Raw genomic sequence first — 24,884 nt, 5'->3', positions numbered from 1 at the left:
AGGAAGGAAGGAAGGAAGGAAGGAAGGAAGGAAGGAAGGAAGGAAGGAAGGAAGGAAGGAAGGAAGGAAGGAAGGAAGGAAGGAAGGAAGGAAGGTCCAAGCCCACGCGTCCACCGCCAATGAGCCCACACCGAAAAGCATAAGGCGGCTTCTTTTTTGATATTTTTTTTGTCTTTTTTTCCCCGAAATGTGTAAAACTGTCAAGCTAAAATAACTAGTAAGAAACATAAGATTCCCACATCGTGTCTGAAGCAAAACAAGAGAGTACAGTCTAATACAAAACCAACTGCACTTGAGATTTTCAACGAATATGAAATCAAATGGACTTTGAAGCAAAACTGAAACAAATGCACAAGAACATAAAAATATTAACTTGCAAAGGGGGCATTTTAAAAATATGCGTAAGAGTTATTTCCTTGATCTCTAAGCACCAAAAACACAGCACTCTGAAAACGGCCTTCCAAACCAGGCAAGCTGCGTTTAAGAGTACTTTAAAGCTGAGTTTAAAGTACTTTAAAAACTTATGTACTATGTACACGAGCTTTTTGGCTATGGAATTGATGCTTTCTAAGCTGTTTATTTGCTAAACAGCATCAACAAAGAAAAGGGCATTAAGGAGCAAAAAATCTCATCATTTGTAGATGAAAGTTTTCTTCCATAATTACTATGCAAATCCAAATGAAAACCTGTCCCTATTTCTTTTTATATCTTTTATATTAAAAGAGGTTGAAAAGGGAATAATTGCTTTAAGCACAGCACTTGCCTCACATTATAAAAACAACCAGATTTGCCCATCTAGCTCAGTGTTCAATTTAGAAGGTGACGACTGGCAGGATTGAAATTGAGGCTTAAATGTATTGTTTTCTTTCGTTATTTATTTTTTCCTAATCATATTTAGTATTCAATCCTTGGTGCCTGAGTAAGCACTGAGATGCTCAAACAATTCCCTGAGTGCATTCCAAAATTCCTTCCTCAATTCAAAGGCCACTGCTATTCATCCACACCTCGACAAACTCTCTCCCAAATTTTCTGTGATTCTCCAATTTTCTCCATTGTGAAAATGGGTAATTTATTCCCACTCTTTCCTTCCTACTAACCAGGTGTAACAGGAGCTTCCTTCCAGCTTGAAAATAACTTTTCCTCACCGAGTTTTGTGGGAGGGACCTTGTCAAAAACCTTTCAGAAACCCAAGACAAAATCCTCAACTAGGTGACAGTTACAAGCCCCACACTCTGCGTCCTTCAAACACTCATAACAGATTTGCAAGCCTCAACGTCAGCCTGCAGGATTCTTTCTTGCATGTGTCAGCTGTTACTGGTTTCAAGCAGTCTGTCCATGGCAGGAGTCAGATTTACTCATCTGCACTTCGTGGGTCACCGTGAGCCACGTTAGGCATTGGCACAAGCAACTGCCCCTTCTGTTCCTCAGCTTAGTGGCCTGCAGTTTCCTCCTGGAGTTAATTGAGGTTCGTGTGTGTGCACCAGCTGGACCTGGCAAGCCGGTACTTCTCATCTGATTGATCTACTCCCTCTTCAACTGGTGCTTGAGCTTGAGTCAGCTCTTCAGAGCATTCCCCATGGGGAGAGACTCTGGTGTAGGGAACTCCCCAAGCTCCTCAGGAAGGAACATCAATAAACATAAACCATTTAGTCCTCCTGTGTTGCCATTATCTTTCTACAGTGCTCCTTTTACACCTCACTAATCTATAAGACCTACAGATTCTCTGGCCAGCTTCCTGCTTCTGACGTCCATAAAGTTTTATTGTTCATCTTCACGCTGCTAGCAATTTGCACATCAATCTTCTGTGGTCTGTTGGTCCATCCAGAGCTTAATGCTCTGTCCTATTTCTTCACTTGAATGTGCTGTTTTTTGAAGGCTGTTTTATGTCTGGACATCTCTGCTACACAGTTATGCTGATTTTTCCTGGGCCCTTTCTGAGTCAGTTTCAAAAGGAATAGGGAGACTTCAATAGTTGCCACCAAAAAACACAGTCCTCTTTTAAGTGAACCTTTTGATTAGATCCCTGCTTTTTATGTTATTTTCTGTCTTAACATAAGTATTACTCTGGTAGGGCAAAGCAGCTGAAACAGTTATTGTAATATTGAATTTTAGTATTCTTTATTATAGAGTGTATCTTCAAGACTTGCACTGTGTGTTGCTCTGGATTATATCATGAATTGCTGTGTTTAATTCTCTGAAAAGTTACTTCAGCAAGAAGTGGAGACACCCACCAGCTCTCATTCCATCTCTTTAATCATAATACATGCATTATATGCATACATTATACTATACATGTATAGTATGCATACTATATGCATTAATAAACTGCAACTTGGTAGAACAATTTCTTCATGAGTTTTATCCTCTACACATATTTTGGGTTTCTTTTAAAAAATCCGTACAAAGATAAAATCACAAAAGCCCAGAAATGTCTGCCCAAGCAAACACCAGTGCCAAACACTGTATTTGCATGAAGGAGGCTTTCACCTCCCAGCTGTGCTGCCCCACTCAGCTTCAGGCTCCCGCTCTGCAGGACAAGGAGACCTTGTTCTGCAGCTGAATGAGCCAGGAGGTCAGAGCTCTGCCCTCCTCAGAGTCACCTCCTGATAATTAGACTAAAAGGAAACAGCATTTTGGAAAAATGGTAATTCCTTGCCAGGTTTTTCTTCAAAAAGTGTGGAGTAAGAAATTCTGGCAGAGAATCATTACATCTAAAGCATCAGCAATGCTATATATGAGCAGCTATTCACTCTTGAGAATTTAGTTCTGCTTTGGCGAAAACCTGCTTCTAAACATTTCCAACAGCCACAGAGTTTCACCGAGCCAAGGAAACCCCTCATGCAGCTCAGGAAGCCTGAGGACACCCGCACCGATCTGCGACTTCAAGGGACGGTCTCCAACAACAGATCTCCACAGCAGTGAGGCCCAGACGCATGAGACCTGCTTCACCTGCAACGAGCTGCTCTCTGCAAAGGCCACTTGCTCCCCCTTCCCTAGAGGAGGCAGCTGGCTCCTCCTGGCAGACACAGGGGGTTCTGATGACTGAACCTGGGCAGGATTAATCTCCTGACTGAAACTAAAGTCCAGGTAAGTATAAAAAACATTTTTCAAAAGTTTAACTGTAGGTGTCCCTGCTTGAGCAGGGGGGCTGGACTAGATGATCTCTAGAGGTCCCTTCCAATCTCAACCATTCTGTGATTCTGTGAACTGAATTTCCAAATAAAACAGATTAGCCCACACAGGGTAGTTTTGTTTCATGCTTGGACTCACAGTGATGTGTAGACCCTTTAACGTTGTATATGTTCATCCATTTCTATTTGTGCACTTATTTACAAGTACCTTTTGCCTCTGTATTTGAGAAGTACTTATGCAGAAAGAAAAAAAGTACATGTACTCTAAGATGTTATTTATCTTTAAAAACAGATGCTTCCTTTAAATAGGACTGTAAGAATTTCCAAGAAGGCTCAGGTAAAAAAAGGGCTGTCATCTGCAGATCATTAAAGAATAAAAAACAGATCCACAGGTGATATTAGTCATCTACCCATTTTCTATAAATCTATGATTTGTAAACTTTCAGTATGCTTTTCTTCATCTCACTTCATGAGCTTGACTCCACCACACTGTCACACGTGTATCATATTCTTTAAGTAAATCCAAACAAACCTCATTCTTATTCATTACGTTTCCCTCTGCCTTCAAGATTGAATTAACTCCAGCACCCCTCCTTTTCTTATACTACCTTCAGATAGTGGGATTCAATCAGAGAGAAATGTTGTTACTCTTTAAACACTGGTTAGACTATGAGGCCTTTTTGTGACAAGCTTTTCTGTTTAAGAAGCAGCTATTGTTCTTCCTGAATTTTGGAAGGATCAGTGAACAATATGTGAATAAAAACGCATCTGTGGCAACATAACACAGCTCATGGCTTTCTCTTTCGAAGTAGCTGCACTTACTATTTTGCACTTCTCACCACAGACATTCATTGTTTTAGTTGTAGTTGTGTTTTAACTCTATAAATGAAATCAAATTATTACTTATCCCTGTACAAAGGCCTTAAGCACTCAATGATCATGTTTTCATTTTCCTTCTATGAATGAGAAGGTGTAACCACAGAAAGACTGAGGCCCTCCAACGAAGGATTGCAGCATGTGGGGCTCTAGCTCATACAACAGCCCACACAATGTCTCCTAGTGTTAAATAAAACATTTCTCTTTTTTTTTGGGGGGGGTAGCTGTAAGAAAGAGAAAGTTAAAACAAGTTTTTTAAGCACTCTTAACTATTGTGTGTCTCTCGCACAGGGTTAGCTATAGCACACAACTCAGGATAGTTACTTTAAACAAGGTTTTAATAGACAGCACCTGCTAGAGATTGCAGTATTTCAGTGCTCTATGCAAACAGTAAATGAATCAGAATTTTATATAGCACTTGGTTTATCTTAAGGCAATGACATTCGGGCAACTTTCTGAAAGAGGGTCTCATACATCTTTTGTCTAGTTAATTTGATAAACCTCAGCACCAAAGCCAGGAAATGTTCACAAAATTCTTACCCACTAGAAGGCCCCCGTTGGAGCCCCCATTAATAGTCAGCTTCTTTGGAGATGTGTAGCCCTCTTTGATAAGGTACTTGGCAGCGTACTGGAAGTCATCAAAGCAATTTTGTTTGTTGGCCAAGATACCACCTAGTACACAAATAAAACAAATCCACTGAGTCAATAATATCCATTTGAGACCATCTCTTCAGAAATACACGTGTACAGAAATACCTGGGAACAATTCCAGTCTCAAGAACATTTTAATAACTGATGCAGCTGAGAAAGAGAGCAAAAATGAGACCCTTTCAACACCAAAAGTCTGATGGTTTCTTAAAACAAGAAAGCTTTGAATTTGCTTCTGCATAAAATAAGTGCTTACAATTTCCTGGAAACACAATGAGTGGGTGGTAATTTTCCTTTTTTCTCTTATTCATTCCCAAATTGGGTGAAACACAGCTATTGCCAATAAAGGGACTTTAGAGTCACATCTTGTTTTGAAATTTTATTAACAAACTATAAATATCAAAATGTTCAAAGTAAACAGGGTGCAATCTTGTTAAACAACGTCCAAGCACAATCATATGAAGGGGAAATAAATCATGATGGAAAATGCAGGTTTAGGTGATATAAAAAATAAAATTTCTAGGTCTCAAGACACAAATTCTTGCAGAGTAGGATAGGAAAGAGAAAAGCTGGTCTTTCCCTAAAATCTTTCTATTGTTTGAGAAGAAGAAAATCAATCTAGAGCATTCAGATGACCGAATCTCACAGTATCGCAATCCATCTCCCTTGGAGGCCTGTTTGGCAAGAGACTGTGAAAATAGCTTCTCCTCAAAGGTTACACAGTCTGCCATAGACCTGGTACGGCGAGTATTTCTCAGGCAGCTAAATGCTAGCAAGAAATGGGAACTGTGAAGAAAATCCTAGTGTTCCTGTAGCAAAAACTGCAGTCTCGTTCAGTGTGTGTGTGCATATCCCCCACATATCTGGGGGGAGAGGAACTCCCTTTCACTTCACCTAGAAGTTGGGTCTTTAGTCCTAGCTGACTGCCCAGGCTCTCACTCCAGGACTCCTGTCCTCACCCAGGACAATTAATTCCACCCTAAAATAAGGTGTCCAGACATCCAGAGGTGTCTCTGTCCATGCAGAGAACATAAATGCCCAGCTTATATGGATGCTTCATGTTTAGGTTGCCAAAGTTAGATGATTCCAACCTTTAGTTGCACATATCTCCTTGTAGGACTGGGAACAACAGTGAACTCTTTTTTTCTTTTTTTATCAATATGCATAATGCTCTCGTTAAAAAGGACCACAGGAGAGAGACATGTTGGGATAATTCTAATACAGCGTGGCAGCAAGGGATAGAAACTGGAGAGAAGAACTGCAGTGAAAAACAAGAGACAATAAAACCATGCAAGAAATCCTACTCTTTGCTCAAACTTTTGGTCTGGGGTAAGGTCAGAATCCCATCTATATAATTAAGTTGCAAATCTAAGTAAACAGACTCTGTATTTGCTTCTAGAATTAACAAAGGACAGATAGATAAATAATTATGTAACCGCACTAAAAGACTCAGGTCAAAATTGAACAGGAAATAGGTAAACGAAAGATGCATTATCATATTAAGATAAATTTTATTAAAACTTATTACAAACCAACGGACAAATTAAAATTAATGAAGGATGCAAGGATAAGGTCTTTAGCAATAATCTTCTGTATTTGTGAGCATACGTGGCTTCTATTTATGAAACCATTAGATCTTTAACTTAATTGTGAGGAAATGACCCAGAGGAAAGAGTTAGAGCAGATGATATGGAAATACCAAACTGTAATGATCTGGGAATCCCGTTTTGTTTAATAAAAAGTTATTATGGATTATTCCTATGGTGAATTGCTGTTATCATGACCACTACTGTTCTGGCACATTCACCCAGCTGACAATTTCTCTGGCAACTTGGCCCCCAGGCTCTGGACACGCAAGTAAATCAGTAAATAACAGTGGATGTGTTCCTGAGCTGAGTGTGACACTCTCCAGCTTTTTGCTTTGGTAAAGGGATGCAAAAGTTGTCAGCAATAAGACAAGTCAACAAGGGCAATAAAAGAACGAGGACCAGAAAGGGAAAGACTAGAGAGAAATTTAGCAAAGAATATTGATAAAGGATGAAAAGATGTGGACAGGATTTTGTAGGGAGTTTTCTTGCAGCATTAGTCAGTCAGCTTAAAAAAAGGCTGAAATGCCTGAATGTTTCCCTGCAGGAAGCTGCCCTCCTATCGTCACGTGCAGTGGATGACATGGCAATTTTTGAGCAAAACTGTGAGAGGCAAAGCAGGCAATGGCGATTCCTTCTGGGCATCAGGAATTGTAGGGCCAGCTCTCAAGAGCAGAGGACTAGACTTAGGATCTGTAATCCAAATCCTGAAAGATCTTAATACAGGGCAAGGTCTGGATATAGTTTAGATATCACATTTAAACCTGGTAAAGCTCTGATGAAAATTTGGGAATTACAAATATGCAGGCATTGATTGATTCTTCCGTATGTGCAACTGCAATTAATAAAAAAGGTATGTGAAAGATCACTGAAGATAAACAGGTGCATTTTTAAATCCTGAAAGTCTGGGAACTTGATCTTGTTTTGAAAAAAAATGCACTAATATTCTTGGAAAATCGTATCTGTGCAGAACAGGACTTTTAAAGCAGGCTACAAAAGCTGAAACTGAAGCAATCTAACTGTAACTCTCACAGTACTGGGTGAGCTGCAGATTAAATATTATATGCAAGGAAAAAAAGACGTTACTACCTGAATAAATACAAAGCAAATGAGTATATATGGAAAAGAGAGCAAAAGAAACTGTTTTCAGCTTTATTGCCTGTACTTTTGTTGCTGTACTTGGGACTGATTTACCTTTGTGCCAAGTCTCTCCATATTCACCACCGCCCCTGATGTTAGCCACTGCCAGAACACCCCCGAGGTGTCGCACAAAAATAAGTCTTGACACACTAAAAAACAATCAAACAGAAGATTATTATAGATTTCTGACTGCTTATACTTCTACCATCCTTACAAAAGTACTTTGAGGGAAAGATCTGTTCCAATATCTACAACAAAATCAGGAATTAAATTCTCCCTCAGTGGCAAATCTGAATAGCCAGGCCTCCTCCTCCTTTCTAAATGGTCACCCACGGAAAAACCCTCTATAATCTCTGGAGAGGAACCAGTGCTTTTCCATGCTGTTCGCTTTAGTTCTGCACTTCTGATGCAGTGGATCTGTCTAACAAAAGACACCCAGGATATATCACTATTTTTTTGACCATCCCTAAAGCATCAATTGGACCCCTATTGTTTACTGGGCTGTTCATCCTCTGCCATTTCAGAGAAGGAGCTTTCATTAAGCCCAAATGAAGAAAACAAAAATTTAGGATGTAAGATCAGCACTTGATCTTTGTTTATGAGCAGAAGCTTTCAACTTTTGCTTAATGTCTTTTTTTCTTTCACTTCTATGAAACTGTATTTGCAAAGAAAAACTGCTTCCCTCAGTGGGGTCTGTTGCCAAGTTCTAGTGAAACCCCTTTTCATTTGTTTTCCACTTACATTACGGAATACAAAAGAGATCATGAAAGTTTAAAATACAAGTTTTGCCTTCCCTAGCATCTCCAGAACCTACAGGAAAGCTAAAGGGATTCAAGTAATTTAAATTATATTTAACAGTTAAGAAGAAAACTAGATCTCTGATCCATTGAGGCAACAGCACAACACAGCAGAAGCTCCAGATGGCAGACCACATGTATGCCAAGGAGAACAGTAAAATATTCAAAATTAAACCCAATAATTTTTCCTCTAATAGGTAGGTTTAGATTTTTTTTTATCTACTTGAAACCTTTGCTAATTCAAGGAACCACTGCCTGCAGAAATTAATCCTACCCAATCACATGAGTAAGATTGTTCCCATATTGCTTATCAGAAACATCTTGGAAGATGCTGGTCTTAAGAGTGTTATCCATCTGTAACCTGTATGTAGCATCAAAGCAAGTGATTTTTTTCATAGCTCCCGAAGCAATTATCTATGTACCATCACATTTTCTTGACAGCATACACCAAGGATTAAGAAAGCAAAAGGAAAGTGTAAGGATAACTGATAAGAGAATTCTGTATTTTCATAAACCATCAAAGGAAAAATCTTCCACTTAGGCTGATTAACAGCAGCCACCAGGTAGCTCAGGAGCTTTGCTTCTGCAAAACCAATTCTGAAGTTTGTCACTCCAAGTTGTATTTTTCCTTAGATCTCTGTGATTTGCTTATCAGAGGTGAGACTGATATTCTACATGCACGGTGTGCAAAGGGTCAGAGAGCAGTTTTAGGTTAAACTCTAGGACACCTGATTTCTGCAGCCTGCTGCACTGCTGATATGGATGAAGAGTAGTCTGACAGCAGGTTGCCCCAAGAGATTGTGGCTTTTTAATCTTTCTATGTGGAAGTCACAAAACCTCCCAGTATATTGTGCACTACTTTTCACTCTGTCCCTCAAAAAAATCAATAGAGAGACTTTTTGGTCCAACCTTACCGATCTGCTAATAATCAAAGAGAGCAATTACAGAAATTGCAGGTAAGGTATGAGTTTACTACCCAGATATACTGCCCAAGAGTATTTAGAAATACAAATCCTGGAACAAATTCCACACTTTGAAAGAAACTTTATTTGTTTTTATTTGTTTTTATTTGAGGAACCTGCATATTAAACAGCAAAGCATAAATGAGCAACATGCAACCAAACTCCTGAGTTCTTCTGTCTGCAGCTTCCTCTAACAAAGATGCTACCTTGATGATAATTTTCACACAACCCTAGTGTCTTATAATCTCACAGGATACTTTATTTCAGTAGAAACCCACTGCAGTCAACTCTTACTACACGGGGTTGTTCCCATTTCCTTGAACCAACACTCCTTTCTGTGGCACAGACCCTCAGTAACTGTGGATAAACCCAAGTTTGGTAACAACCATTACACTGCCTGAGTTGTAAGTCAGCACACTTTGTTTATCTGTGCTTATTCCCAGCAATATTACTGGGATTTGGGCATTTCTGAAATACTGCCCCATTATGTACATTCTGGAATTTCACTGCAAATGGCTATTAATTGAGGCTAGGCTATGCCCTTGGGTATGGTCAGTGGAACGATAACCTGATCAATGTTTAGAGGTGAACTGGCCAAGAACTTACTGTGAGCTCTGCCAAAGTGTTTTTTAAATACAGGGAACAAGGTCTCATTAGAAGATAATTGACCTTTAAAAAGTGAAAATCCCAAGTGACCAGACAGTACAAAATGCAGGGTTCATACACAGCTCTGCTACTGCCTACTGTGTTCTTCCAGGGGGCTTCCTGCTTCCAGGTTTAATTTGAAGTCAATTTGGTGACTGAGTCACAGCAAACTGCCCAGTTCCCTTGTATGTCCAAGAAATGCCTCCGTACGGATGGGAAAGCCGGCTTCCCTGCTCTTCCCCCATGTCTCTACTACCTGCTTTTTCTCACCTACCCTGTTTTTCCTTCTCTCCTTGGGAGCATGAGAAAGGCGAAAGAAAAGGGGAAAAGGGTCACGAAGGAGCCAGTGCAGGGAGGGGAAGATAATTCCTTCCCTGGAGAAGTCTTTCCTGAGCCTTTTACTTGTTTCTTACAGAGCGTAACACGCACATCAGGAACAAAGAAAGCAGGTATTGCTGGCTACATTATAGAGCAGCGTGAGGAGCAGGGCTTCAGAAAGCACTTTTGTTTTCTTTCCAGAATTCCCAATTTATTATCAGGTATTGCAGCTGATGGCTGTACCTTGTGCCTTTGGAGAGAGGTTGGTTAGGCCATTGGTGGTGGCAAAAAACACTTGGAGTTACTGACCGTGGATGGTCCTTGGCTCTTGTGGAGCAGGATAGAGCAGCAGACAGAACAACAGAACAAAATAACCTTGCACCCTGCACCAGGGGCTGCTATTTTGCCTGACCCTCTGGAGCGGTTACAGTCTTCCCTGCACCATGTCCTTGCCTAAAGGCTTTGTGGAACCTGGTCCTAAAACATGACTTCACAGTCTGCTGCACAATCAATTGCATTTCAGGATGCACTAGAAATTCCTTCTGTTGTAGGTACAGAGGCACTCCCAGAACAACAAAGGGGAACATGCTGGTTCCCGCAGGGTAAATCAGCAGCATCTGAGGCATTATTGGTGCATTTTCAACAGCGTTTCCACAAATGCTCTGCCAAGCCACAGGTGCAACTTCCATCAATTTTAGCATGAACTCAGTGTGCAGTCTGTGTAATTAATGACAGGGCTCCCGTGTGCACTATACTAGAAATACTACCAATTACAGCTTTTTGGTCCAGCGGAGCACACGGAAGATGTATGTTTGCATTCAAACATAAGGCTCTCCTTTTTATTTCTGGAGCTTCTTACCTGTTGATTTATTTCTGAAGTATTCATGGAAAACAACAACAACAAAAAAATATATTTTGTGTTAGACAATAAATAAAAAGCAGCATCACTTTCTGAATTAAGCAGAAATATGCTTCACAAGCCAGTGAACTGGCTCATATTAATGGGTACAAAATATCATCTAGCAAGAATATCTGATATAGAACAGAATCCCCAGGAAGAAGTGGAGTGCTTTGTGAAACGTTACAAGTGGTGCAGTTCAAATAAAAATCAGGGCTATTTATCCAGGAAAAGAGTAGGGATTGGAGTTGTTCTTGTTAAGATAAACAGCTACTGTGCTGCTTGGTTGCATTTCAGCAGCGACGTCTCCACTCAGGATCAGGGGAATCACGTGGCATTTCCAAGCTTTGCCCATCCTGTGGCTTCCCAGCCTCGTGCCTCCTCTGTTTTTGTCTATATAAAATGACTGTGCCTGGGGCAGCACTTGAACCGGGAACCTCTGTGTGGATTGCTGCAGGATATAGCCCACAGGGACCTTGGCAAACACTGCTTTAATCTCCAGCCTTTTGTACAGACAGGTAATAACTTCTTTGAGTTTATTAAACATACAGCTTTGGCCTGGGTAGAAAGGCTGAAAATGTATATATAAGTATATATAGAGAATGTCAATGCAGTGCATTTTGAACTGGAGATGACTGACAGTGTCTCAAGTAATTATTTTTAAGGGACTATTACAGACTCATGTTCTTATTTTATGAACTACTGAAATTGGATCCAAGCATATCGGACCCTTGGCACTTGTTAAGCTTACTCCTTCGTTTTCCCTTATTTCCTTTTTCTGGCTATTAGCTGCACTCTCCTGCTGTGTTGGCTCTGATGTTTGTTGGATTCTTGTAAGGGTCAATTTTTGACTTGATAAAATGGCAAGAAGCTACCCTATCCTTTTTGATGGGGTGTTTTTCTGCCATTTTTGTGAGTTAAATCAGCAGAGCAAAGGATCTGACAAGCAATAAGGCCAGTGAAAGGGGAATGGAGAGAGGATTTGTGAGACACCTTTTACTCCTCCTTCCAGCACTCAATTCTTGTGTCCTCTCTGCAGTATGTGAAATCTTATCCTAAATCAATGGGTACATGATATTTACTTTTAAAAAAGAAAATGTGGTGTGTTCTATCACAGATTTCTGCATTGATAATAAACTGTAATAAATCAGTACTTCAGCCTAGTCAAAAAAGGCATTTAAAAACTATTCTGGTTATTTAATTGCATCTCCCAAGAACCACAGGAAATTAAAAATGTAGCTTTATAAAGCGGATGAAAAACTTTCAAATAATCATAAGATACAGGAAGGGAGGTCCATTGTTAGTCAAGGTATTGGCTACAGAGGACCAGATACTGTAAATGCCACTTAGCAACACAATCACGGTGACCTGGAAGAGCAAGTGCTACAAAGGATTGCTTGGAATGTGCTGACTCTGAAGCAAAATGTATGATGGCATGCAGGCTTAATAGGCTGTTTTAATAATAGATTATTTTTGTGGTGGTGAGCTGCTCTGCTATCTGAAGAACAGCTCTCCATTCTCTCCCTTGTATTTCTATTTTCCCATCTTGCCCACGGAGTATTTCCTGTATATTAACGGGCTAAGACAATCAGTATAACTTTTGCTTAAATCTATTCAAATTTCATTGTTGAGGATATAAGCCTTTTAAGAAATGATCCATACAATGAAGTTTATGGGATTTGAGGACGACAAATGCTGTTTTGCAGATGTCATTTTTGGTTTACAACGCATTGCTTTGTGTATGCAGACCCCACATCGTAGGCAATTCAAGACAAAATCATCTTTTCTTTTACCTAAGAGCACAGTATGATTTTTCTTCTGACTCAATCTCTTCAAAAGTATATATTAAAATACTGCTAAATTTTAATTACTTACATAAAATTAAATATTTAAATTGTTTTCAATACTTAGGGTAATTATGTGACTCGGTAAAAAGCAAACCAATCTCCTACGTTATCACAGGTCAGCAAGGGGTTTAAATACCCGTTTGAGGGAATAGAGCTATAAGCTTTTCTAATGAGCTAGCTCCCTGTTTCAGAATAAGGTGTAAGTTATGCTGCTTACCTGTAGCTTGGTGTAATTGAGATGTTGAAGCCTCCATATCCATACAAGAAGGCAGGATGAGAACCATCCAATTTAATTCCTTTCTTGTGTATAATAAACATTGGGATCTTAGTACCATCTTTGCTAGGGTAGAAAACCTAGGAAAGAAGAAGTAATTTGAAATGCTGTTACTGCTGTAACTCTCACTGCTGTAACTGAGAATCAGGGATATCACTCATATGCTACACAGCAGGTACAACTTCTAGGGCAGTGTGTGCATTGATTGCTACAGCCTCTCCCCATCATCTTCTATTTGGCCAAGCCAGTTCAGATGTTAACCTATTTTGTTGCTTGACATCTCTGGAAAACAAGTCAAAGGAAGACAATAGGAAGGCAGGGCTGTAACGTGTTACTGTTACAACTGTAACATCTTGACACATCATATCTGCCAGTTTTACATACAAGGCTGCTACAAAAACGACGTAATTCTCTCATATTACTAAGTAAAAAATGCTATTACAAAAACTCAAGAGACCTGTAGTTCATTAAACATGAGAAAACAAAACCTGGGCATGGAAGGAGAATAAATGGAGATAAAACAGATTTATAATTTAAAATTTTAATTTTTAAAAATTTCTAGTTTTTAATAATTCAGAATTTCAGACACTAGAACAGCAGTCAGAGAGGAAATAAACTCATGATCAGGTCATATTTCAGGGAGATCTCACTGAAGGTTACATCAGCAAGAACAGACTATGCGACTTCCAAGCAAGTATATAAAACTTTAAAGGCCTGTAGTGCTGAAATCATAGAAAATGCTTCTCCTGTGGTCAGTGCAGCAGCCTTCACCTGTAAAAACATAAATTTAATCACAACTAGGATGCCAAAGCTATTAAAAAGTCACAGTATCGTATCTTCTGTATCAATACATTTGCACTAACAACATTTCTTAACTTTGACTTTCAAATACCAAATTCAAACCGAAACGATAAACTTTGAATAGGGAAAAGGACTGTTCATAAATAGTGAAACAGATATACAGTGAAATAGATAAATAGTGAAAACAGGCAAAAGGAAAGAGACTGCACCATAAATTCACAAAGGCAGGACTATACCCAACATGAGTGCTTAAGAATTGCAACCAGCACGCGTAGGATGAACGGGATGACCAGCAAGCCCAGCCGTGCAGGCTCCAGGAAGGGAATTCACACCCGCTCACAGACGGACTCTCCAGTTAGGGCCTTAGTGGTTCAGCCGTGGTCGGTGAGATCAGATACACGTTCAGCTTGACTTGTCGGGGGGAAGGGGACACCCGAACTCCGGGGAGAACGCAAAACCCGCTGCCGCTTGATGTGCTCAGGCCATCTCCAGGACGGGAGGTGAGCGTGCACGCCGGAGTCCAGGCACCAGGCAGTCTCTTCAGGTTGCCTCAGGGAGCCCTTCACCCCAGGGTGGTAGCACCAACCACAGTGGATACCTTCCTAGTACACACTGTTTTCTCAAGCACTGCTGAGTAGCTGCAACCAGGAGCGCTGACACTGCCAAGCCGCCCTGCAAGGAGCAGAGCGGCCCACGGGCCTGCAGGGGGTCACCATGAAACATCCCCACGGGGCCACGTCCCGGATCCCTTCACGCTTGTCCTTCTGCCGCTGCAGCATCACACACGCTCAGGAGCTGAATTCCACACGCACACGTTTACGGGAATTGCCTAACAGAACCTAATTCACCCGTCCGCCTGCAAGCATCCAGGGCACTTTCTAATTTGGGATTCAGCATGTCTTATTCTGGCATTCAAACTAAACTTTGTGCGGGGGTGAACGCAGTGAACTGCTCGTCCCCGAGCTCTGAGTCACTAGTTCTTGTTGCTTTGTTTTTAGCTTCGTTACTTACAGCTTCTAGTCTGATTACAAAAGTGAGCAGCAACAGAACAACAGGTCTACCATTTAGCTGCGTGCTTAAAACCTCTGTGCTCTTAAAGGAAACCAAGGCTGATCATGTTTTATAGGCGCACAAGATCAACAGGATCTATTTTTACAACTAATGAGCCCTGACAGAAATATGATTCTCTGCAACACGTTTATTCTGAGCATTGCCTGCAACACAGAAACCCACATGGCATATTAAAAAAAAAAACCTTGAATTTAGTTTAATAATGATTTGTGTAATTTTAAAAAATTCAAATAAAGACATGAAGCCTCAGGAGGCGTCACCAGAACTTGCAGGCATATTCCAGATAATTTTTAATATTTCTATACCCATCAGATGTAACTTCTAAAATTTCAAAACAAAAGCCTTAGGTAATTTTTGCACAGATGAAATCTTCAGCTCCCGTCACAACATCTTTAACCACCAAGTGCTCATCCGAACTCATCACAGTAGAGCATGAAATATTTTCCTTTTAGCCATGTAACGTGTAATATACACATAACAGTATATAGATACTGAAATATTACACATTATATAATACACTGTGTATGTATTACAATATATGTTGATATAATGGAGAATTATATATCATTTATAAATACTGAGTATATACAATAACATGTCGTACAAATACCAAGTTGGTATCCTGGAAAGTGCAAGCTCTGAAGAGAAGACTTTCCCATGGCAAAACTTCACTCACTTGAACACTCCAGATAATAAAGTATTTGAGACATAGAGACACTGCTCTAAAATGCTCCCGATCACCTCCCGCCACTGCTGGTGATTTACACCGAGTGAGCGCCCGGCCCTCCCATGTTTCCAGTAAGTTGCTCCTGTTGGCCTGTCATTTCCTGATGATTAAAAGATGCTACTAATTTTCTTCCCTCTTTCTAACCAAGGTTTTTTTTTTTTTTGCTAACTCTGAAAACTGATTTCATTAGGAGTTTTATCATTGTCAGTTAAGATTAAGTAATTTTTTATTAGGTGAAAATGCAACAAAGAACAGATATGTGTCAAGGTGACACTGCTATTTGTGATTTAAAAGTTTCCACTCCTGCTATCTTTGCTAAAATAATGATTACCTTCCCCCCAGGGTGAACAAGTGGGAGGGGGAAAATCAATTCAGTGAGATACCACAATATGAGAAGCTATTTAAGCTTCTCCAAATAGACTGTTTTCAACAACTGATTCAATCTCACCTTTAAATTAGGTGGTATCTCTGAAGTAAGTCCAATGGTTTATTCATGTAACCAATAAAGGGAAGTCTTTCTATCTGAAAGATTAAGGTAAACTGGAAAGGGCAAGCCCTAAAGGGAAGAATTTCCCATGATGGTGCTTCATGCCTAATTTTAGAAGCTGACAGCTTTCATGGGAGTAAATGCTCATAAAAGGGTACTACTGTTTTCTGTGTTATCACGGCTCGAGTGATTCACTTGCACTAGCTGCATTATATTACTCACTGCTCACACACCTTCAAATAAGGCTCTTAATGTAACTGCAGCCAGGAGCACAGAGAAGAGGAGGGCGAATTAACGAAGTGCTTCTGGGGGCAGAAGGATGGAGGACTGTGTTTCAGATGCAAGATCACACACATGATGAAACTCTATATAAGTAATATGGGTGGGAGGGAGGAGGGAAATGCTAATAATATTTTCAGTCTCTAGAAGAGCACCAGCAATGCTGTATGGCTACTGGGCTACTCTTACCCCATGCAAGCCTCTGTGCTGTCCAAGGAGCAGTACTCCTGGAGCTGTACAGTAACCCTGAAACGGCTGCAGTGTAATTTCAGCTCACACGAATGCCCCTATCTGTCACACAGCAGAGGGATCTCAGTGCCAGAAAGAATTAGTTCATATTCAGAGGCTGGAACCTGAGGCATAAAATTTATAACCCCCATTCTTACCATGACCTAGCAACACTGCCTGCACAATTACTCATGAATACAAACTGCATTCAGCTATGCAAGCTGAATATGTAGCTGAAGCTACATAAAAAAACCCCAATCTTAGTAGCAGCTCTTTGCTGCATACATATATATTTGTATCTTTATTTATATTTTATATATAGATATATTTTATATAAATCTTCGCAATTCAAAGCAATACGCCTATTTTCCACCTCAAAAGACACGGGCAGTTTACTTCTAAAACGGTTTATAAGGTCAATTCTACAAATAAATACAGCTAATGGCTGAGTGCTATGATCTGGAAATCTATTTAGGGATGGAGAAGGCAGGAAAAAGAGAGTTCTGTATATTCATTCCTGTGGAGGTCATTGTTTTCCTAACCATTCCTTGTCTTGAAATACGCAGCATTTATTACATTAATCTTCACTTGGAGAATGGGAGAACAATCATGCAGTGTTGTAGATAGAAATCTTCTGAAAATAGTTCCAAGTTTATCTACTTCCGCCCCCTCTCAATGACAAGAACAGCCCTCTCCACAAGCAGGCAGGAAAAAAGACTTTGAGTATTTTAGCACTTGAAAAGCTAAAAGGTTTTGAAAGATAGAGATGGAAGAGTTTTTCTTTCACTTCTGGACTGAAATAATACAGCCAGACACTGAATGGAAATAATATAGCCAAACTTCGAGAATAACAAAGAGAATTAAAAATATATTTGACAATTACTTTTGTGGGCAAACAAGAAATCCCCACCTTTTAATATTAAAGCATGTGATACAATCATTGCAATAAATAAATTAGTTTGCCTAAATACTCACATTACATCATATACCTAAATATACTTCAGACTACTGAAAAAAACCCATAAAATTCCATTTCTTAAAAATCAGTAATCTCTGAGTTTTCACTTTCACCTTTTCTCTCTTTCAAAAATGTTTTACCTGATGATACAGAAGAGAGATTGAGGGATAAAAGTAACTAAAATTGCTGGGCAGGGAAGGAAGCTGGTAAACCTGAAAGCACTTTACCTTGATCCCCTTTCTTAAAATAAACAGAACAAAAACTCTCCAAAGCATTCCCCCACAAATTTGTACAGATTTCAAATTAGTGTTATAAAAGTAACATTCAATACAGGTTTCAAAATATCACCAATAAAAATACCAATCTTATCTGAACGTATCTAGTGCATGTATTTTTAAGCTACGAACAACAGCTGAACATCTAGAAACCTTTTACATTCGCTTTTTCTTCAGACTCTCTCATTAATGGCCAAGAGAATTAAAATCCAATTTAAAGGTAATTAGTTTGGCTTTTCAGAAAGAATTATTTCCTGCAGGTAAGACATGAATTTTACAGATGAAAAGAAACGCTGATTTCTGAGAATTTAAACCACCCTCTAAGCCACCGTGGGCTAATTATCTCAGAAAGCCACTACTGATTCTAAAAATGTCTCTTACAACCTCTCTTTCAAGACCAGCTACCTCATACCAGAGCTATCTATTCTTTCCATGCCTTTGTGTGCATGAGCAAAACCAGGTAAGATTTACACTTGTCGTCGGACTCACACCCACTGTGCTGCATGTCAAAGAATTTTACATAGTATAACAAAAAAGGCATCTAATTTACGACTGAATAATTACTGAAAATTTATGTTCATTAACTTAAACTTAGCAATACCAAGGTGATGCCTTTAAAATGAGTGTTGTTCCAATGTCTTTTTAATGAGACAAACCATTTTTTGAAACCAACACAGGATGTGGTGGTCCTGTGAAATTTTCCTGCTGTTCTCTGCTTGGGGACCAGGACGTCTGCCCTCACACAAACCTGCGGCGCTTCCGTGAGCAGCCACCACGCGGGAACGTGGTGCAGGAACACAGCCTTGGGCTCAGTCTTCACACCCAGCTAGGGGTGAAGCAGGCACAGCTGTGTTGCAGTCGAGCAGAGGGAAATACCTTCCTGAACACCCTCAATTTCTGTAACTATCAAAGAAAGTCTTTAGGAGCTTCTGGAATTAGGTCCTAGAAAAAAAAAATGCACTGTCAAAACCAATATGTGGTCATGCACTTGGTCTTTCTTCTTGAAACTGTATCTTATATGCAGTTTTGCATAAAATATTTCCCCTGCTAACTAAAATGATGTTTTTTTTTCATCAGATATATATCAACTTTCATGGTCTAGAGTTTGGGGGGAAAAAAAAGGAATCTGTAGTAAATTCTGCCATGTCACTCTCGTTTTCCTAGTCACACACCAAAAGCTTTCTTAAAGGCTCACCAGTCAAAAAATTCTTCACAACGATACTAGAAAGAAGTCTGGAAAACTGAACATGGAAACTTTCTCCAGGAAAGGTGACGTCAGGGTGTTCAGATCCATAACTAGGTAGGGAGATGGGGATGCTGAGGCTGAACATCACTACATTGCAACAACCTCCCAGGGAGCCCACGAGACATCCCGCTGGCTGCTGCTCCACACTTCAGGAAGACTGGGCACGCAGCACTGGCAAGCAGGGAAAAACCCTCTCCCTCTCTTGAAATGTCTGGGCAAACATCTCATTGATTCCCAGAGAGTCAAGACTCAATCTTGCAGTTATTTCCGTTCAATCCCCATCACCCTAGACATTAAAAAGACATTCCCGTGGGGCTGAAAACCATTTAAGATGACTATTTGAGATCATAGTAGCACAGAACCAAGCACCAAGGGACACCAGAAGCCAGTGCCCCATGGACTGCTCTGACACCCAGACAATAGCCAGGTATAAGAGAAGCCCTCGCTAACCACCAGTTTTTGTATTCACACATACACGATGGACCAGACGACAAAAGAAGCAGCAAAGAACTATTACTAACTTTCAGCATCTCCACGGGGTCTGAGGTTTTCATTCTTCAGAGAGGAATCCTCTAATATCTTCTTTGAGCATCTTAAATTAGCTTCAAAGCAATCCTACGCTGCTTGTAGAGCTTGCTTAATACAGAACTGGATAAGGGCCAAAGTAAAAATTCACATAGGTAAAACCCAGAAAAAAACCACCACCACAGACAACTGCAAAAGCATTACGAAAATAATCAAGAAACCTTTTAGAAGAAATTGTTTCCCTGCCCACCCAGTGGGACCGAGAGCAGCCTCACACTGACAGAGGCAACGTGCCAGGAGATGGTCCTGCAGAAGAAATCCCTAGTTAGCAAGTCTAGCTGCAAATGACTGCTGGGAGGGAGCTCCCAGGGCCGTGGGAGGAAAAGGGAAGGGAAAGGCAGGAGAAACACACAGCTGAAAGCTCAGACGCCCCGCAGGGCTGGCAAGGCACAAGCTCTTCTTTTGAATCACACTATTTTCTTCATTAAACTGAGTGCGCAGCATGCAGGCTGTGCTTATGCATTCAATAAATATATTAGTGTGAGTAATATAGTTTCGGATAACAAAAAGACTGTCTCAATGGAGGCAGCATACCATTATAAAGATAAAAGGAACAGTTGGCCAGTGCAATTTCCTTCATTAAATTAGGCTTTACTTCATGAGGGAAACTGTTCTGACAGGAGATTCTCATTGTAATATTGTGTAGGCATAAGAAAACAGAAAACACTGACCTTTACCTCAACTGAAAGGCAATTCAGGTTGTAATGAGGCTCATTGCAAAATAAAGTCACAGAAAAAACTTACGAGGGGTAAGCCAAGGTACGAACTTGCTTTAGGCAGGCTACTCCCTAATTAACTGTCCTTATTTGTGGCTTTATGTGCAGCTATAGCACATATTAATTGGACATGCTGAGAAACAGATACATTCAGTACTCAGAATGACCAGCTAATTCAACTTTATTGCTTCTGAAATCTACGCTATTTTGCTCAGAACTTTCTTGGTTATCTCAATATAGCCTCACTTAAAGCTTTTACCAGCCCTGGCATCAAAACGATGACCAGCTTCTCTGCAGCTCTCTAACGCAGAAGCATCTAAACTGGACAAGGTGCTCAAGTTTCACTTGCAAACTGACATCCAAAAGTTGTTGTGCAGGACAAACTCAGCCATGACAGTGATGAGTAGCAAACCACTCCCATTTGCATCAAGGCCCCAACAGGACTTAGGGATTTCACTTGCCAAGAAGTTTGCCAAGTTGTTGGCAAACAAGTTGTTGGCCGAGTTGTTTCACTTGCCAAGAAGTTTGCTTTATAACTTTTAGTAGTTGGACAATTTCAGAAAGGCAATGTGTCTTTTCTACACTAGAAAATCATACCCTGTTCATACATGTCAGGCTGACTACTGAGGAACAAAGACATCAAAAATCACTAACATTTATAAAGTTTCTACATATGGCTAGAACAGCACTGAAAAAATAGGTGATATTCTTCATCTTTTGAATTCAAAGTTCCTGACTTGTACCCCTATGTGATTTTAAAACAAACAGCAGCACCAAGAAAAAAAAAAATGATAAAGAATAAATTAAAGACCTAAAAACTGGGATAAACAAACTAGAAGAAAATAATTCCAAGGATCAGATACTATTATTTCAACAGTGATCTCTTGGTGGCAAACTCCTGCTGTGGAGACAGTACTTCAGGCTCATCTATTGTTTTCAGATTTGCAGTGCTCTTTAGAAGACAAAGAAAAATTGCACAGCAAGTAGCAGGAAGCAGAAAATAATGATGACTTTTGGTGACCTTGTTGCAACAATAGTTAGGGTGAAAAAATTACACCAAAGCTAGTATAATGCCACCAAGCAAAAACTTCCTTCTATGGTCTCATTCCCAGAGAGATGACTTAACAAGACTTCAAAGTGCTTCACAACAGGAACACCAAGAAGTGTGTTGATGTGCTCCTGTAACACTGCTGGAATGGAGCAGAAGAAAAATGAAGACAAAGAGAAGAATGCCATCCTTTAGAGCCATAAGATTATGGTCAGCTCTCTTCTTTCTTGGGCAATACGTAAACAACATGTGGAAACTCAACAGATTTTTAAGTGAATCAAAAAGAAGATGACTGCTAATAATGACACTCAACAGTCAAGTGTCTCACCATCTAAAGCCTGGGATCAAATCAACTTCTGTGAGTTCTGTAACAGTTTAACAAGTTGGTAAGTGGAAGGAAATGGCAGGGATATTCCCGAAGGGAAAACATTTCCTGTATCGTGTGTATTTTCAGCCACTGATGATGATCAGAGTGCACTATTTTTTTTTAATTTTGAAAGAAAGAAAGAAATTTCAGCCAGATAAACTGGCTGAAAACCAAACAATATCTGGCAGGAAGAATCATTTTTACCCTATCGGCAAGAAAAAGAAGTCAGAACTAAGAAAATCGTCTATTTCTTGATATCATTTTTCTAAATAGTAAAAAAGCTAGTTGCTATGAATATGAATGTTACTTCTGGAAGGCTTCCTTTGTCCCATAAATTTCTCAGGAGGTATATCAAGGTCAGGGCAGAAATAATTAATCTAAGGAAAGATGATATTCTATCAGTACCTCTGGGCAGTGCTGATAAAATCAAATCAGCTGCTAAATGAAGATATAAACTACATTATCCTTAATAAAACTGTCCACTGATGAATTTGTACGGGATCACAGGCAGACAGCTCCCCAAAGAAAAAATAATCTCATCAGTGACTGAACTGCTTCTGGGTGAAAAGTGAACGGCCGCCTTCCTTCTCTTTGAAGTAAACAGTATGAGAAATGGGCCAAGATTTTGTCATTTAGAAATTTATGTTACTTCTGGCCTTCTACAACTACAGCAGAAGCTAAAATAGGAATTTTCTGAAGAAATCGCCTCATACGAGTTTTCCACATAGAAAAGCTGATAACTGCTTGAAAGCTTCTTGAATCATTTTGTATTTAATCTGTCCTATCTTTTGACTACTGAATGACAATGTGAGGGGAAAAAAGTTGTGTAGATAAGAAGGTATAAGAGGCTTAAATCTGTCTTACCCATTATTAAGCATAAAACTCTGCTATATTTAGTTAAATATAGAGTATAGTGTTGAAAGCCTTTAAGAACACCAACACATTATTAGGATGTTTGATTATGCCATTTTGATAGCTCTTACATGGCCATTTTGCTTAATACACACCACTTTCTAAGGTAACTATGTTCACAATAAAAGTAGGAGTCACCATGCCACTGTACAACATAGGCTGTCACTGCCTAACCATGAGCAGCAGTCACGAAGCCTCCTTGGCTTTGCAGAGGCACCAGGATTACAAAAGACTTGGTTACACTAGGTCTGTTCCAGCTCTCCACAACGTTTGGACCTGCCACGTTCCATTCACATTCACCACTTGAACTCCACCTGCTTGTTTTCCACTGTGATGAGGAATGTTAATTAACTAGGGAGAACATTGGGAGAACATCCTGATGCATTGGGCAGCTTTGGGGGAGGAGAGCAAGCAGAAGATTATGAGGACACTCTAATACATATAGAATGTAGCAATGTAGGCAAGCAGTAATACATAACAGAATATATATCTGTATTTTTCATTGGTAATAAAGCTTGCTAAGTATACTTTTTGACTCCTGTAATCAATTCAGAGCTATTTGTATTAATCTTATGAACATACAACTTAGTGCTCTTTCCTGCCTTCAGGTTGGGGCGGGCATGGGCCCTGCTGTGGCCTGCGTTTGCACAGCACTCATCAGGCTCACGAACATGGTGCATGACTCCAAAGGGCTGTTATAAACACAAGTAAATAAAGAAGCAGCAACTTCTGTTTCCTTCTGTGCAGTCTGCTGGACCACCTTAAATCTCAAGATTGTATCAGTTGTAGGTCAAACCTACTATATGACTGCATTAACTAATTGCTAACTTGTGTGTTTAGAGGCACGGAGCCTGTAGCTCTGAAATATAAACGTCCCAGTCTGCCAGAACCACTTCTACTCTGACTTTATTAATGGCCTTGATTAACATGTTTTCAGACCACTCCTGAAGGCTCAACCCTTAGGATCAGCAAAAAGAGAAGTGAAACACCAGCATTAAAACAGTGAACTGGATTAAAACACATCCCAAACAGAATGTTTCTTCAACATGTAATCATGGACAAATCACCATCTGAATGTTTCTCATCCTGTAAAATGAAGTTAATAATACTCACTACCTTTGAGAAATAACAACGATAGGCTTAGACAAAAGGGAGAACAAAAGCTCAAAGAAGATTCCCACTGAGAATCATTAAATGAATTTTTACTTATCTTGTGAGTAAGGGAGTTAATTAAAAATAGTAATGTGTTCATAGTTAATTACTGGAGGTGAGATCAATCACCGGAGTGAATATGAAAGCTGGAGAAAATCAAGGGAAGGGAAACATCTTCAGTAATTTCTGAAAGAGCGCAAAGAACTTACATTCTCACTAGAGCAACAATATTCTCATTTTAATCTGTAGGTACCCAACCTACCTACTGAGATACTTGAAGGTTTAAATAAATATATTCATTTACAGTGTCTGAAGGAATGAAGTCTCTAATCCTCTCTCCTGGTGGCAAAATGTATTTAGTCATTTGTTGCAAAAATCAAAACTACTTTTTTCATCAGTAACAACACAATCATTTAAGGCCTATCAAGTGAAAAAAATCCATGAGGAATTATAATTGTGCATGCTCTTGTGGTATAACCCATATACACCAAAGGATTCAGTACATCAGCTTCAGTGCTTACAGATGTTTTAATCCATGTTATTTCAGCTTGTATTTAAGAAATTCTAGGAAAGGAATGGTGCCCAGAATGCACTTTGGAATTAAGTATAGCAACTAGCATCTCTACCCATTAGAATAGCTCAAAACAAGCCACTGCCAGTTCACACACAAATTCCAATAAGCAGACAGTATTTCACAATGGATTTTACTTCAACTACTAGCAGTCACTTCCTCAATATACATAAAACAATCAAACATTTTTATAATATCCTGAGCATGAAGGATCTACAGATCCTAAGTAGCACTGGAGTAAGTTCTTCAATTGCCTGCATGTATCACAAAGAAAGAAATAATGTAACTATTGAAACATTGGAATTAGAGAATCTCCAAGCTGATTCCAAGCCTTAAAAG

General features: G+C 39.7%; 1 protein-coding gene across 1 annotated transcript in view; it reads right to left on the bottom strand.

Annotated features, from left to right (window-relative positions):
• The window catches only part of PREP (prolyl endopeptidase), a 90,973-nt gene that overhangs the window by 5,173 nt on the left and 60,916 nt on the right, over positions 1-24,884 (bottom strand). Inside the window, exons 10-12 of the mRNA XM_026036617.1 lie at positions 13,066-13,202; positions 7,436-7,530; positions 4,548-4,679 (exon numbers count right to left, since the gene is read on the bottom strand). Coding sequence (XP_025892402.1) covers positions 4,548-4,679; positions 7,436-7,530; positions 13,066-13,202 — 364 coding nt within the window. The remainder of the gene's footprint in view (positions 1-4,547; positions 4,680-7,435; positions 7,531-13,065; positions 13,203-24,884) is intronic.

Source organism: Nothoprocta perdicaria, unplaced genomic scaffold (genome assembly GCF_003342845.1).
Source record: "Nothoprocta perdicaria isolate Ctin4 unplaced genomic scaffold, notPer1 scaffold_182, whole genome shotgun sequence".
Classification (NCBI taxonomy): domain Eukaryota; kingdom Metazoa; phylum Chordata; class Aves; order Tinamiformes; family Tinamidae; genus Nothoprocta; species Nothoprocta perdicaria.
This window is presented reverse-complemented; position numbering and strand designations above follow the sequence as displayed.